The 16,269-nt window shown below is 31.1% G+C and overlaps 1 protein-coding gene across 13 annotated transcripts in view; it reads left to right on the top strand.

The window, feature by feature from the left end:
* Cntln (centlein) overlaps positions 1-16,269 on the top strand; it is a 448,833-nt gene that overhangs the window by 296,780 nt on the left and 135,784 nt on the right. For all 13 annotated transcript variants that reach the window (XR_010048348.1, XR_010048366.1, XR_010048365.1 and 10 more), the window contains 2 exons: positions 8,972-9,142; positions 10,842-10,967. Coding sequence is in view for 10 of the 13 variants with exons in the window: in XM_063251634.1 (XP_063107704.1) it covers positions 8,972-9,142; positions 10,842-10,967 (297 nt within the window). In the remaining 3 variants the exon portion in view is untranslated. The remainder of the gene's footprint in view (positions 1-8,971; positions 9,143-10,841; positions 10,968-16,269) is intronic.

Here is a 16,269-nt window from a genome sequence, read left to right on the forward strand (position 1 = left end):
TATCCCCTCTTCAGTAGTATTTTGGAGAGTGTTTATTATTTGTTTTTTGATAATAATATTTTCCTGAAAGAAATTTTGGGGATTAATTTAAGCAGAAGTGTCATCTTTACCATTTTATTTTTTTGTATGTGAGTATTCTCTGTCTCTTTTAACTTAGAACTTCTTTCAGTGTTTAAATAAAGTGCTTTGGTTTTATCCACATAAATCTTACACATTTTCTATTGGATTTATTTTTAAGTAGCTTATTTTTGTTTATAGTTTAACAGTTTCATTTTTGTTACATTATTTCTCAAGTATAGAAATATAGTTGATACGTTTGAATCTCATCAATTTTGGGTTTTTTTGTAAATTCATACAAGTTTTCTGGGTAGACAATAATACCTGTAAATGAAGGTGTTTTGGTTTCTTAAAAATTAGAAATCACTAATTTTTATTTCAGCAGAAAAAGTTCCCTAAAAGGGATAAGAGTAGATGTTTTTGTCTTATTCAAAAAAAATTCTAGCATTTTATAGGTAAGAATGAAGTTAGCCATAATTTCTTACATATACCTTTTCATGGGTTGTGAGTTTGCTACTAATCTCATGAAAAGTCTATGGCCAAATCACATTGAATGTGCCCAATCTTGTATAGTGTCACAACTGGGTCATAAATTTTATCAAATTTTTTTATACTTGGTTATTTCTACCTTTTTTATACTGCCATAAACACATTGCTACCTTATTTCTTATAGATTGGTGTTTATGCCTAAGATTCAATTTTTATATAGCTCTCTGGTACTATCTTTACCTTGTTTCAGTGAATACACCTCATACAATAAATTAAAAACACTCTTTTCTAAAGAGAATATCAGATAGTTGAAACACAATTGATTAAATTACTCATGACATAGTGCAGAGACACAGCATGTTGGAAAATATGAAAGAAAGGGGTACACATGTAATAAAGGATGAAAGTAAACCATGTCTAGTTGTAGAATGTGAAATAATGAATAGAAAGTTGGCGGTAGACTCTTTTAAGTAGTTTTATTTCCTTGTGAAATCTACTGGTTACTTTGGCTTGAAAAATATGTTTCTTATTTGTTTGATTTTTAAAGCTCTATTGTTTTAAAAATAATTCATAACTAGTATTGAGAGTATGATAATTCCGTATGAATTGATAAACAGGCTGTTTGGGTAACGCACATAAATAGGAAATCTTTTAGAGGTTTCAGTGTTAACTGCTATGGCACATGTGCCATAGGGCCCCACTGCTGAAATCTATATGATTAAAATCATATAGTATATGAATTTCTACCCTGTTTCATTATAATATGATCTAATATTTAAAATACATTTTTACCAATACCTTCAAGATATTTTAACTTCAGCCCCTCTGTACTTATTTAGCCTATCTCATAGTATTCTGCCCCAGTAATTCCACTAAATAGGAAGTAGAAATAGTAAAGTCAACTGGAAGGGAATATGCAGTTGTGATAAGGCATAGTTACGTATAGACTAAAAAGTTCTATATCTTTTTGGTAGCAGTGAGAGTTGATTTTGTACAATTTTCCAACAAAGCAAAAATTTCTCAGTTGATAGGAAGAAATCAAATGCCTTTGCTAGGACTCAGAATGTTTAAAGCCTTGTCCTGTTGTAGTTGGGAAATATGCCAAAGTTAATAATTGCTTTGCTTTCAGGCACTTTTTATGACTTTTACTTTATTATAATTTCTGTTACCTAAATTTTTGCTTTCCTTGATTATGTTGCTGTGAATGTATGAATATTTTTAATGTATAAGGTACTATATACAGTGGACTTTTAAATTATGCTTATTACACTCTTCTATTTAAATTTATATAAGCTCAGTTTGAAAAGTTGACTGGATGCATTCTCTGGCATTATTCTAAATGCTTCATGTTTGCTCCTGGTTTCATTATGTTTAGTGGTTTATATTTTTAATTTAGCTGTACTTATAGATATGTCCAGATAAACATATGGAAAATGATCTTAGTGGTTTCAGATTTCATGAAAATACAAAAAAAGCTAGGACATAATTTTTAGCTTTTATCATGATTTTTAAAAGAAAAATTTGAAATCATTGTCTTTTGTAAATCTTAACTGTGAACTTTCTAAAGCTTGTTATATATTTACAAATTTGAGCACATTAGTAATCATTTAGTGCCACAATCCTTAATATACATAAACTGTTTCTACTTTAAAAAGCCTGCAAATAGATGTTCTGATATTTTAAGTTTCAAGGGTAAAGCAGCCCAACACACTAAAATCTAGAAATTTAGCATATATAATGGAAACTGCAACTCAACTTTAACTACTCTATAGTGGCACTTCTCTTGCTGCTATAATAAAACTTGAGAATGTTTAGTGATTTTTTTTCTCCACTATTATTCAAAATTACATTACACTTACTGAAGTCTGAATGGCTTTTAGTGGATTAATTAAATTGTAGCTGTTTTGCCATCTGGGTGCTGCTTGTTTAGCTGTCTTTCTATGGAAAAATTTCTCATGGAAGGAAGAGTGTTTTTTTGTTAGACTACAGTTGCTAGACTTTGTTTCCTAAAAAACAAATAGTTTATGCTTTTTTTAACAAGAGATTTGTGATGGACTTAAACTTATAAAATATAAAGCCTATGACTGCCTTTCTTTTAAAGGTTATTAATGGTCCAACTTAATATTTTTCAATATTCCATATAAATTTGAAGAGAATATATTATGTGTCTTGGTAACTTATTAAGTAGAAGCCTAGATTTAGGCTAAATGTGAAAAAAATGGGAAAGAGGGAATTAACTAAATCTGATTTTTATGGCTCAAGTGGTTTCATTAAATTAGAGTGCTCTGTGTTCATTAATGAACTTGTGCCATATGCTTTAACTGTTCTGGTCAATCGCTGATAAAGAAAGGCTTGTGGATTTGCTTTTTTTCATATAAAGCTGGATAAAAATATCCATGTGATGGGTTTTTATCAAAGGAGTTACTTTGAATTCAGTAACTACTACTGAGGCAATATGGCTCGCAATTTGCGACCCAAAGGTAGTCATACATTATTGGAATACAGCCTACTGCGCTTCACATTACACAGATGTGAAGGCCTGATTATAGCTGCTTCATAATTAACAGTGATCCGATTTGTTTCGTGGCATAAATGGTGCATGTGTAGAACATTAGCCATGGCACTCTCATTCAAATTCAACTCAAGGGCTCAGCGGCAGGCGGGTCACGAGCTTCAGGGAGTAGAAGCACAAGCTCCTCCATATGTTCTTGCTGCATCTTACTATGGCTATGAGTGCAAGATAAGTTCCCTAAAGAACCTAATCGTGTTCTGTAATTACAGCGCGGCTTTCTGCTGGCTAGAAATGAGGGAGAAGCTAAAACACTCCCTCATCAGATAATTTGTAAATTACTTTACATGGCGGATGCCTAACTCAGTTGGTTTTCAACTGCTGAAATTATAAATAATTGTAACAGATGTGGCAATATGGCTGGCCTCCAATAAATGAGGCCCTTGATAATTTGGCCAACCCTTTGACAGGCCAATTTAATAAAATGTGAACAAAATCTTCTTGCTAATAATTTATCATCCTTTTTCCCAATAGAATAAATTTAATTACCCTAGCAGTTAACAAGGTCACACCCAGATGCCAAACTCTGCTACAGTTTTGATAATGCAATCAGGAATTGAGAGGTGATGACAGCGTTGTTGTTTTTTTCATTACCTGGCTTCACATAAACACAGGTGGTGTAGCTTTCTTGTCAGTTTTTAATAATTACAGGCTATTATGGAATGCATAGTTAGCAGATTGAAAACCACACTTTAGTGAATTTGTTTGAGTATGATTGAGGTTTTAATGTATAGAGATGATAATGCATAACAAGCAAGTCCCTAGCTTATTCCATTAGTGCACAAATTTTGATTTTCTTACTGGAGATATAAGTGTTAAGTATTTATAAAATTTAGAATATGTGTTATCATAAGCAATGGATTATACCCAAATGTGACATATTTAGAGATAAACCTAGAGGAAATTTAATTCCATAAATGTAGAAATTCATTTTACATTAGGATTAATATGCACATTATGTGTTCAAATCACAGATTTGCTACAATGAAAGGCTTATGTTTTAGAAAAATATGAATATGTTCATAATTCTATAGGAAAATCATTATTTCTTCCTGATTATTTAAGTATGTCCAGTATTAATTTACTCTGGATTGGAATCAGTGGTCACTATATTTAGTGGAGTTAACACTAACCACTCTTCTGTAACATATAAATACTACCCCAATTTTTATCATTGCAGTTTGATACTTACAGTAACAGAATAAATACTTCTGTGGTTGTTTAAGATTCCTATCCAAACTGCTGTCATTACCTTTTGGGTGTGAGTGTAGGCAATAAAGTGTCTATATATTGCCCATGTAGTGTTGTTTTATGTAGTGTGTGGATGGAGTTAAAAATTATAAAATTAAAAATTTCCTTTTTATGTTGCTATGTGCAAGAAAATTTGAATTGAATTAACTACAGTACTGAATTTTGCTATACAGCATGTGCTTTGCAGAGTATTTATGAGAGAAGATGGTGATTCTTAAAATTTTACCTACATGTAGTCAATTATTTTTGTTTTTATAATCTCAATGCAAATTGAGAATATTTTGGTTAAAAGTATGTGGGTATATATGTATTTTTAAAAAGAGTACCAGCTATATTTTTGGTAGTAAAAAATTTATACCCATTCTGGTAATCTTTCTGAAAGTAAGTTACATTTTTAAGTTAGTACACTAATATAATTTGTGAATTTTTGTGATAAGACTTTTGATTTATTATACCATGTTTATTTGATACTGTTTTAATCCCCCTCCTTTTTCTCTCAAGAATATATGACTGTTGTTTAGTTATCCATTTTCAGATTGTAGATACTTCAGCTAATAAAGTTGGTTTTATCACTTGGCAGTGTATATGTTTACACATTTCTTAAACCAATTTTAAATGAATATTAAATTTGTGCAGAGATTTGGGTATTTTGAGAGAAGAAAATAACATGACATATAGAGCATATATGATATACAAAATATACATTTATACTGTCTTTTAAAAGGGTATAGTTGTTTTTTAAAATAGTCATTCAAGTTAAATACTTATTTATATATTAGATATTTTATATGCTCCTCCACACATAGATTTTATATACCATATTTGAACTATACTGGATTTTCAGTGAAATGTTGCTTTAGGGGGAACAATTAATTTTGAGATCATATCCATTTTCAGTGCTTTCCTTTTGCAGTAAAATATGTGTTAACAGAGTTGGAATTTATAAATTTCTCAAATCAATGATATATTCCAAACTAAATAGCTTTTCATTAATTGCTAGTTTATATAAGGAGCTATTATTTAAATATAAGGGGAAGTAAATATATTTAATTAAAACTTTGAAATAAAGATAAAACAATTTAACTTAACAATCTTTCCAAGTATTATAGCTGTGAAATTGTTTTCTATATATCAGCCAATGTACAATCATTTTACACTCCAATAATGACTGTGATAATGTTATCTGAACTGTTATATAATTTAAAAATAGTGGTTGTCATATTTAAATGTCCCCTCCCCAACACCATTTCTATTGTTATGTCTTTTATAAGACTTTTTAACCAAAATTAGCTAAGGGGTCAGTGTTTTCCTGTCTCATCATGAGATCTCTCCCTCTCCTGTGCAAAAAATGTTATATAGGTTTTAGGGGTTCATTGGTAGAGCATGTTTTTAACATGTGTGAACCCCTCATTTTAACCCCTAACCCCAAACAAAACAAAACAAATTATGTATTAATAATGATTATTACCAACTGGGAACCTATATACACTGCTTATCATTTCTAATTTTATTAATTATAGCCTACTACCATGTCAGTGTATTCCAAGAATGCAAACCAAAAAGGAGCACTAGATTTTTAAATTTTTTTTAAAAAAATTTAAAATGTTATTAGCAAGAAAATTTGAATGAACTTCTATTTATTATCCATATAATAATTACATGCTTGTATTTTTAAGATTATTAAATTTTAAAATGTAGATTAAAGCTGAGTCGAGACAGAGACAGAAAAGTTTTGTTTTGTTTTGTTGTTGTTGTTGTTTTTAGACAGAATCTTGCTGTGTAGTTCAGTCTGGCTGTGGACTCCCTGTGTAGTCCAGGCTGGCCTAGAACTTGTGGTAGTCCTCCTGCTTCAGCCTCCTGAGTGCTGCAGTTACCTGTGTATACCACCGTGCCTGACTGCGAACATCTTTACATTAGATTAAGCTGGTAAATTCCACCTCAGCCAGGTGGTCAAGGTTAACATCTTCAGTCATAAATTGGGTTCACAGGATAAGCTACTCTTTGGTTGGTGTTCGTTCTCCAAGTATTCATGTGTTGGAAGCTTGGTTCATAGCATAACAATGGTAAGAGGTATTACGGTCTTTAAGAAGTAGGGCCTAGGAAGATACAGTTAGATCATTTAAAGATGCTACCCGTGGGAGAAATTGGTGTAGTTCTTGCAGGGTACCCTCCTCAATTCCTTGTGTTCTGAATAAAAAAGTTAAACTTGAATCCTGTCTCGCTCTGGTTTCCTGTCTCATCATGAGATCTCTCCCTCTCCTGTGCATTCCTTCTATGATGCCATCTACCGTATGTGACGTAGCTGGATAGACCATTTCCAGGGCTAGCATCATGTTGCTTGGGGTTTCACTTTCCAAAATTGTGTACCAGGTAAACCTTTCTTCTTATAAAGTATGTATCTTTGGGTATTTTGTTATAGCAATGGAAAATGGACTAATATAGTACAATTGATATGGCATAAAGAAAATGATACTCCATCTCTTCCAAAACTGATAACCTAAGTGCAATTACCAAATTCTAAAGGAGTGAACCCTACCAAAAATAAAAGAATATGCTGTTAACCTAATTTAAGGCTGAAGATGTTAACCTTGATCACCTGACTGTGTTAGAATTTATCATTTTACTCTAAAGATGTTCTTGTCAGGTAAGAGTAACCCAAGTGACTATGACAGTTAAGTGTACTAATATTATATCCTTGCTGGAACAGAATAATAATTTGAAATAAAACTGAAGGAAATCTGAATAGACTGCTGACTGGAGTAAAAATAATATGTGAATGTTGATTAATTCCTTAGATTTAATATACCATACTAATTTAAGATGTTTATGTGATAGGGGAAACTAAGTGAGCAGATGTGGGGGATAGGAAAACTCTAGTATCTGCTGAATTTTTCTGTGTATATAAAACTGTTCTAAAAATGAACATCCATTAATTAACAAAGCAGGTTAAAGGACAAATTATACCCTACCACTTTCACTCTGGGAGCTATATCTCAATCTGAGCTCAGAAACTTCTGAGGAATGATATTATGAACAATATTTCATTTAATTTTACACACATAAACTGGAAATTGTACTGTGGGATTTTATGGGATCTTTTTTTGTAGAAAAGATTTTTTTTTTTTTTTTTTTTTTTTTATCTTTTTCCTTTTTATCGGTACCGGAGATCGAACTCACGACTCCCTGCTTTCAAGGCAGGCGCTTATGCCGCTGAGCTAAACCCCCAGCCCCAGAAAAGAATTTTTTTAAAATTTTGAAGCACATTTACTGACATGCTCATTGTAAGTAAATTTAAGGAAATTCAAATAAGTATGGAGAATATAATTCACATACAATCCTTGCAGATAGAAATAAAAGTGAAATATTTCAGGGATTTGTTTTAATGCAATGTGTGTACTTCCATCTCTTGTTTTCAATGTACATAAGTCATAAACTGGGCCCAACCAGTATTTGAACATTCGTGGATTTTCCTTAGAAATTCTTATATATTGCATTTCTTGAAACATTAGAATATTCAGCATTATAAGGCCTGTATTTCTCTATAAAAAGACTTGCCTAGAGTTGATTAGCTGTAGCCACAGATACACTTATTGCTTAACAAAATAATTGAATGTTGACAAGTCATGTTGTTCATACTTAAGAAAAAAATGAGTATGTTAAGAAATAATTTATCTATAGCCAAAAATAGTGATAAAAGTCGAGGAAGTAAAACATTTAAAGAAAATACAAACATTGCAACTTTGTGGAAATGAATACATCTAATACAAATGCTTGTATTAAGTTAATTTAAAAGCTGTTGTTTTAAATTAACTTATACATCCCATTTTTTTTAATTTACTTTATCTTCCTGGCTCCTATATGAATTTGAGTTATCACTATTCTCCTAGTACTTCAGTCTTGATGATGTTTATTGAGAAATTTGGAAGAATGCTATATAAATATTTTTTATTGTTTGAAATAATAATAAAAGCAAATAGCATTAAAAATGTTGTGATTTCAGTGTTTATATCTGTTATTGGAACATCTTTAATATTGTAAATTTTGAGTTATCACAGTAGTTTCTTGACTAAATATTTTTTGTATTCCTAACTATAGTATTGTAAATCATTTATGACTTAGCAAATTCGTTTTTTAAAGAATACTACATTGCTTATTGGATATACTAGTAAACTAAAATATTTCTCTTTATTGTGCATTATTGTTTTATCTTGAATGACTTATGAAAAATTTATATATTGAATGACAGAATGTTGATATAGCCTTCATAAATTTATTAATGAAACTTTGGATAGGAGTAGGGCTTGTGATACCAAGTGTGTGCTCTACCACTGAGCTATGTTCCAGACCCTGTAGTTTGTAGTTTTTTGTTAAAATAGAATTTTTTTCTTGATCACTGATGATTTATATAATGTATATAAATATTTACATATACAAATAAAAATAGTTGCTGAGAGCTATACTCCTCACCCCTGTAATTTATATTTTATTGGTAAAATTGAAAAAATTTCTCTGATTACTAATGTTTTATATACTCTATATAAATGTTTGCATTTATTCTAAACTAGTATGACATACAAAGATACATAGTTATACTTTTAAAAACAGGTATCTTATCCGCCATTGTCAAGCTTGGAAACATTAATGGTGTCACAGAAGTCTGAGATTGAGTATTTACAGAAGAAACTGAAAGTAGCAAATGAAAAGCTGTCTGAGAACAGAGCTAACAAGACTTTTTCAGAGAAGAGCATAATGACAACTGTGGAAGGAAAATATACGGTAAAAACATTTTGTCATTTTGTAAATTTGGTAAGATAAGACTGGCAAAGCAAGAGATGAAACCGAAAAAGGCAGTAATGCACTACTCTGCTTACTTCTCTGTGAATTAAAAAAGAATATGTTCCAAAATTTTGGTGAAATACCTCCTAGGAGTAGGAAATTTTCCTTTTTTATGACCAAGTGATATTTCCCTAAATTAATTAATTTAATGTATTGTTAGTATATTTGTTTGCCAGTTAATTAATTTGATAGTAAAATGATTTAAGTATTCCTTGTATATCTATCTGATATATTCTTCACTCTTAAGAAATCATTTTAAAATGATATTGCCTATTTACTTTCTAATTTTAATTAAAATCTAGTATTGTAGTTCATCCTATATTCCCTAAAGATAGTTTAAATTACTGTCTATAGGGAATATAAAATATTAATAGGATTTTAACATTAATTTGTACACGTATTGTGTGTAGATTACAAAGGAGTATATTAGTAACAGAGAATCATGTGTGGTATGCTGCAAAAGAGTCTATAAATACTGATTATATTAAAATTCCATGATATTTTAAATGTAATATTTCTAGATAAGTTGAAATAACATTTCCCTAATAGAGTTATAAATCTGTTTTTCTTATACTTGTTACATTAGCAGTAGCATATTTTATATGTGAAAAACTGTTTTTGGAGATAATTGTTTTTGATTTTTTCCCTTTTTTTACTGTAAAAAAAACTATCAGTAAAGAAACAACTTAAAATTAGACTCATGTTTCATTGATACTTTTACACTATATTGCTATTACTTCCTATACTATTACTAGGAATTTTCAGAGAAATGTTTTATTTTGTATTAAAACATAATTATTATCCATTTGTTGCCATTTTGTAGCTTTATAAGCTTTATTTAAATGAAAGAAACATTTTGAAGTTAAAATACAAGATATAATTCAGTTGCTAAAGTAAAATACAATGTTGCTGTGTTGCTGAAATTTTAAAATGCAATACTTTGATATTTCACTACTTTTAATAAAAGTTGAGAAAAGGAGAGACATGTTTTGAACAAAAGTTTCTTTTTTGTAAGGACATACAGTAACGATGTACACTGTTTCCCAGCTTAATTGTTGCTTTCACATTTTCCTTTTCCAGATTGGTATATGAAGCTGTACATAATATAAACACACATTCTGGTCTCTAGTTAACCACATTATAGTTAATGACCATATGGTCATTATAGTATAAGATCTACAGTCTGTTGTATTTATATTCCTCAAGCATATTGTTCCTTCAACTTCACAGTGTGTTAAACTATTTCAAAGGGAAAAAAAATCCTTTCCCTCTTGTTTCTGGTTGTCCTATCAAGTGTAACCTTGGACCCTTATAGAGCAATTAGACCAGCCTCTATCCCCTCCTTTGTAATGAGGTTTCTTGCATTTCTGAGTCTATAACCCTTTAGTCTTCCCTAATGGGACATCATTATTCTGAAAGAAACAATGTAAATGTAAATGAATATTCTCATTAAGGAGTCACAGAGAAACCTTTAGCGGTAGCACTGTGGTAATTCCGCTTGTTATTTCTCTAGTATTCCATGCAGGATTTTTTTTATAATTCATTATTAGTATTCAAAATTACTTGTTCTTTAATTTTGCATGTCTTTCATAATCCAGTGTTTCAACTAGTTCAACTGTGTCCTTGTTTTATTCTCAAGGAACCACCTGTGAAACGTTCAAGGTCTTTGTCCCCAAAGAGCTCTTTCAAAGATTCAGAGGAACTAAGGAAGCTGAGAAGAGCTGAAAGAAAGATTGAAAACTTAGAGAAGGCGCTACAACTAAAGGTGAACGTTAAATCATTTCTTTAGTAGTAACCATGCAAAGATAAAAATACACCAAAGTAAACATGTGCTTCACAAATGACTGCTTGTCATTTTTCTTTCCTGATTTTAATTACCTGTATGGAAATATGTAACCAGTTGATCTTGATTTTAAGATTTCAGAGGATTATGATGCAATAAAAAAATCTGCTACTTGAAAACTAAGTATCACTACTTTCAAATTATTTGGAAATACTTTGACTTGAAATTGGGAATAAATTTCTTATATTTTCTCGGGAACAAAAACAACTATAGCAAGTAAAAGTATTTCTCATTTTTTGTGTAAATGATAAACATACAGATAAAAGTGGATTAAAATCATAATAATTTAGCTTAGATCACCTATAGTTACCCTTTTTATAAATATTACATAGTCAAAGTGGCAAATAAATATACATAATTTTTCACATTTGAATTTGTCTCCGAACATTTGAAATTTGAATGGCACTTTACCCCGATTTTAGAAGTATATGCTTCAGCTGTTTGTATTTGAGAGAACTATACTTTCTAATTACTTTAAATTCTCCTTAACAGGCCGAGTTGTTCGTGTGTATTCAGACAAGTTTATATGGCTGTATTGATTTTCTTTTTAATCTAATGAAATAAATTTTGTTTGTGGTACATGGTATTAAATTCAGGACCTTGTACCTGATAGGCAAGTGGTCTGCTACTAAGCTGTTTTCCTAACTTCTGAAGGCTTTTTTTTTTTGGCCTCTGACTGCAATATGGACAACTTTTCATTCTTCATTCCCAGTTACCCAAAGCCCTACTTTATTTGAATTTCAGTCATATTATTATAAGTAGCTGAGATAGTTTTATTCACTATATCATATTATTCACAATAGTTTGGTATTTTGTGACAAATCCAATGCTTTATACACTGTTAGTGTATGAGGGACTAAGAGTTGAACTGGGGCTTTGCACGTGCTGAGCAAGCCTTTTACCAGCCCTATAACTTAGATGCTTTGTCATAAACTATAGATAATTCTTAGGAGAAAAAATATTGACATATGTGTTTAGAGCAAGATAGGGTTTAGTGACAAAACCACATGTGTTCCATATGTATATTAAAATGAGATTTACTACAGGGAATTGACTCAGAATTGTTAAGTCTTAGAACCCAAAAACTATAGTTAGGAAGCTAGTATCTAGAAGAGCCAATGTTACTATTCCAACCTGAACCCAAAGGCTGTAGAACCATAAGAACTGATCCAAACCCAAATTCAAATTAGAGTTTCAGTTCAAAGACAAGACCTGTAATCCCAGCTTGAAGGCGGTTGAGCAGAGATAAAGAAATCCTTTTTTACTCAGCTTTTATTCTACCTAGGCTTTCAACAGATCGGTGGAAGCTCAGCTGCAATGGGGAGGACAGTTTGCTTTACTTGCAGTATTACGTGTATTCTGGTTTTGCAGTAACACAGTACCAGAGATTGGTTAAATTATAAATCATAGAGGTTTATTTTAGTTCATGGTTTTAAAAGTACAGGATTAAGAGGCCATGTCTGGTGATAGACTTCTTGCTGACAGAGTCCTGAAGCAGTACAAGATAGGACACAGAGTATGATTGTACATGTAACTCTTCTTTCAGTGTACCTCATATTATAAAGCCACTGAGATTTAATCATGGAATTATACGCTAATAATCTCACCTCTCTAAACACCATACTAGTCAGATTAAGTTTCTGTCCTCTGAATACTTCACAAGAGGAATTAAATTTCTGTGCATGAACCATGCCCACAACCTTGTCCATGCTGAAACCATATCTAAACCATAGCACTCAGTCCACTGATTAAAATATAATCTCATCCAGAAACAAAAATAATGTTTATGCAAATCTGGGCTGTCAATTAACCCATAAAGTTAACTATCACATATACAATTTAGTAATAGAAGTTCTTTGTCATTTTGTTTCCAGAGATCTGCACGTCCTTAATGGTCCATTATTTTTCTCAGGAAAAAAAAACAATTCAAAGACATTTTAGATCTATTCTTAAATTTCTTTTCAAAAAGAGGTTCAGGATTGCATTCATTTATTTGCTCATTCATTTTTCTTGACCACAATCTTTATAGAAGCCCTAATTTTATTTTTAAAGTAAAATTATTTTTCACTGATTAAAATTTTTTCTATACTCAAATTTTAAGTCAATTGGTGATCATGGTAAATTTCAATTTATGTCATCTACAGATTTACAAAATGAAGAAAAATTTGTGTTTTGTCATCTGTTAGATTCCTTATTTTAGGGAAAAAAACAGGGACTACAGTCAAGGGCACTTAGGAAAAGAAGTAAGAAAACAAAAACCTGTATTTTAAAGTAATTCCAAGAAGAGTGAGCTCATAGTGCTTAATTTATAGTTTAATTTTGGTAAAGGTAACATATTTAGTGGAAATACAAGACCTAGTTCTACAGTCCCCGTTATTATGCAATAATAATATTAATATTACTAGTATTACTCAAATGTGTGTAAGAATGAGATGGATAATAATATGTCTGAAACTGAGGATATGTTTCACAGGTAGAACCCACATTTAGCATGATGATAATCTGTCTATGTTAGTTTCCTAGGGCTGTTGTAAAGGAGTACCATATAGTGGATGACTTAGAATAGAAATTTATTGTCTCAAATTTATGAAGATTTGAAGAGTCTAAAAGCCGTCAACAGAGTTCGTTTCTTCTGAGTCTTGTGAGGGGGAATCAGGAATCAATTGCATGCTCTTTTAACTTCTTCTAAGGTATTCCCTGCCTTATAGATGGCATTCTCTTAGTCTTTGTATTGTCTTCCTCTATGCATAGCTCTTTCACATGTCTAAATTTTTGATTTTTGTAAGGATATTCATCATACTCGATTAGGGCCCAACTATTACCCCATTTAACTTGATTGCCTCCATAAAAATCTCTGTAGGAGATAACCTTCTGAGGTAGCAGGGTTTAGGACTCTAACATACTTCTTTTCTGGGAAGGAAGGGCAGGGTGCACAGTTAAATCTGTATCTATCTTTGGATTTTTTAAAAAAAATTATTAACCTTGCTATTCTTTTTATAGACCATTACTCACTAATACATGTTGAATTTTGGTCATCATCTTTGCTTTCTATAGAACACTGCTGTACCCAAATCTAGTAAGAGCATGGTAGACAAAAACATTCCATGGTGAAATGATTATTATACACAATGGATTAAAAATGTTCTTTTTTTTGGTGAGCCATTAACATATGACTGCATTGTAAATCTGCAAAGAAAGCAGACTGGGGATTTAGCTCAGTGGCATAAGCACCTACTTGGCAAGCGTGAGGTCATGAGTTCGATCCCCAGTACCAAAAAACAAAACAAAACAAAAACAAAAACAAAAACAAAAAAACCAAAGAAAGCATAGATATATCTTTTGTAATTTATTTGGTTATGTTATACCTATCAATATTTTGCAAGAGGTTGTTGTTCCATGAAACGTATCATAGGAAACACTGAAAAGAAAAGAAACATTCCATGGCACAATAGGTATTTGTAGGATGAAAATTTGATTACTCAGGTAAACTAAAATTGGGATGGACTTTTATCTGTATCTGTATTCTGTTTCACTGATCCTCCAGTCTGGTCTGTCTTTTCTCTTTCCTTTCTTTCTTTCTTTCTTTCTTTCTTTCTTTCTTTCTTTCTTTCTTTCTTTCTTCTTTCTTTTTGCCAATACCAAGCTGATTTTATTATAGTAGCTTTGTAATGTACATTCAAGTCACAGATTAAAATGTACCCTGACTTGCCTTTGTTGCCTAGAATGTTTTTGGTATTCTAGATTTCTTCTGGTTCCAAATGAATTTTAGGAATGATTTCTCCAGTTCTGTGAGGCATGCTAATGGTGTTTTGATTGGGATTGCATTAAATCTGTATAACAATTTAGAAGTATGGCCATTTTCATTATGTTGGTTCTTCCTGTGTATGAGCAAGAGACATCTTTCCATCTTCTGATAGCCTCTTTGATCCTTTTTCAGAATAATGTAATTTTCAGTATATAGATCTTTTGCTTCTTTTGTTAGATTGATTCTGTTTCATTTTTTTGGATGCTATTGTAAAGGGTGTTGTTTCCCTGATTTCTCTCACTGTGCCTTTGTTCCTTGTATATGGCAATGTTGTTGATTTTTGAGTGTTGACTTTGTATCTAGCTACACTGCTGAATTTCGTTAAGTCTACAGGTGTTTTGGTGGAGTTTTGGGGGTCTTCTATATAGAGTATCATGTCATCTGCAAACAGTGATAATTTAACTTCCTCCTTTCCTTTATTTATCCCTTTTATTTTTTTTCTCTTGTCTAATTGCTTTGGCTAATGTTTCCAGAATCTACTGAATAAAAATGGTGATAGTGGACATCCCAATCTTGTTTCTGATTTTAGAGTGAAAGTTTTCAGTTTTCAACCATTTAATCTAATATTAACTGTTGGTTTGTCATAGATATATTTTATAAGATTATGGTAAAGATCACCTGTTCCAATTTTCCGTAGAGTTTTTATTAGGAATGAATGTTTTGGACTTTTATAGATAAGTAGGTGCAACTTGAGACCATACTCATAAGTGAAATAAATCAGACTCATGAGTGTGAACATAGTGGTCTCCCTAGTGTGAGAATCTGAAAGAGTAAATAAAATACAAAATGTATAATATTGTCAAATGGGAAGAAATTGTTCAAAAAGGAAGGGAAACCGGGGTAGGGGAACTGACTAAAGAAGAAAGGGAAAAAATATATATATATATATATGATAGTTTAAGTTATGCTGCTAATTTTTCTCAGTTCTTTGAAAAGGTTTGTGTAAACATTGTTTTATAGTTTATCATTCCTACATCTTATACTCTGAGTAACTACTCTGAAGATAATAATAGCCAATGTATTGACTGTTGCTAGTCTCCTATTACCTTGTTTTGAAATTTTTTCTCTTTCAAATAAAATTTAAGAAAATTTGGGGAGGATGTTCTGTGAGTGATGACTAACCATTGAGAGCTTTAGTCATTCAAACAGCCTGCTGAGGCATGATGCCATAGTTTTGCCATCACTGTTCCATTATGGCAGCAGTGAGTTATATGTATTAAATTATTCTAATGCTAGTGATGAATTTTATATAAATATTAACATATTATCTTGCTCTGCTTTTGTAGCTAGTTATTGTATTTTAGAATGGGTGATCAAAGACATAATAAATAAATAGTATAAAAAATGGAATCCATTTTTAGAAAAAAATTGCACCCATAATCTTGATTTCATAAATGAGGTGCATTTATAAAAGAAATA

The sequence above is a fragment of the Cavia porcellus genome, unplaced genomic scaffold (assembly GCF_034190915.1).
Source record: "Cavia porcellus strain 051 isolate PalLab524CR breed Dunkin Hartley unplaced genomic scaffold, mCavPor4.1 scaffold_1, whole genome shotgun sequence".
Classification (NCBI taxonomy): domain Eukaryota; kingdom Metazoa; phylum Chordata; class Mammalia; order Rodentia; family Caviidae; genus Cavia; species Cavia porcellus.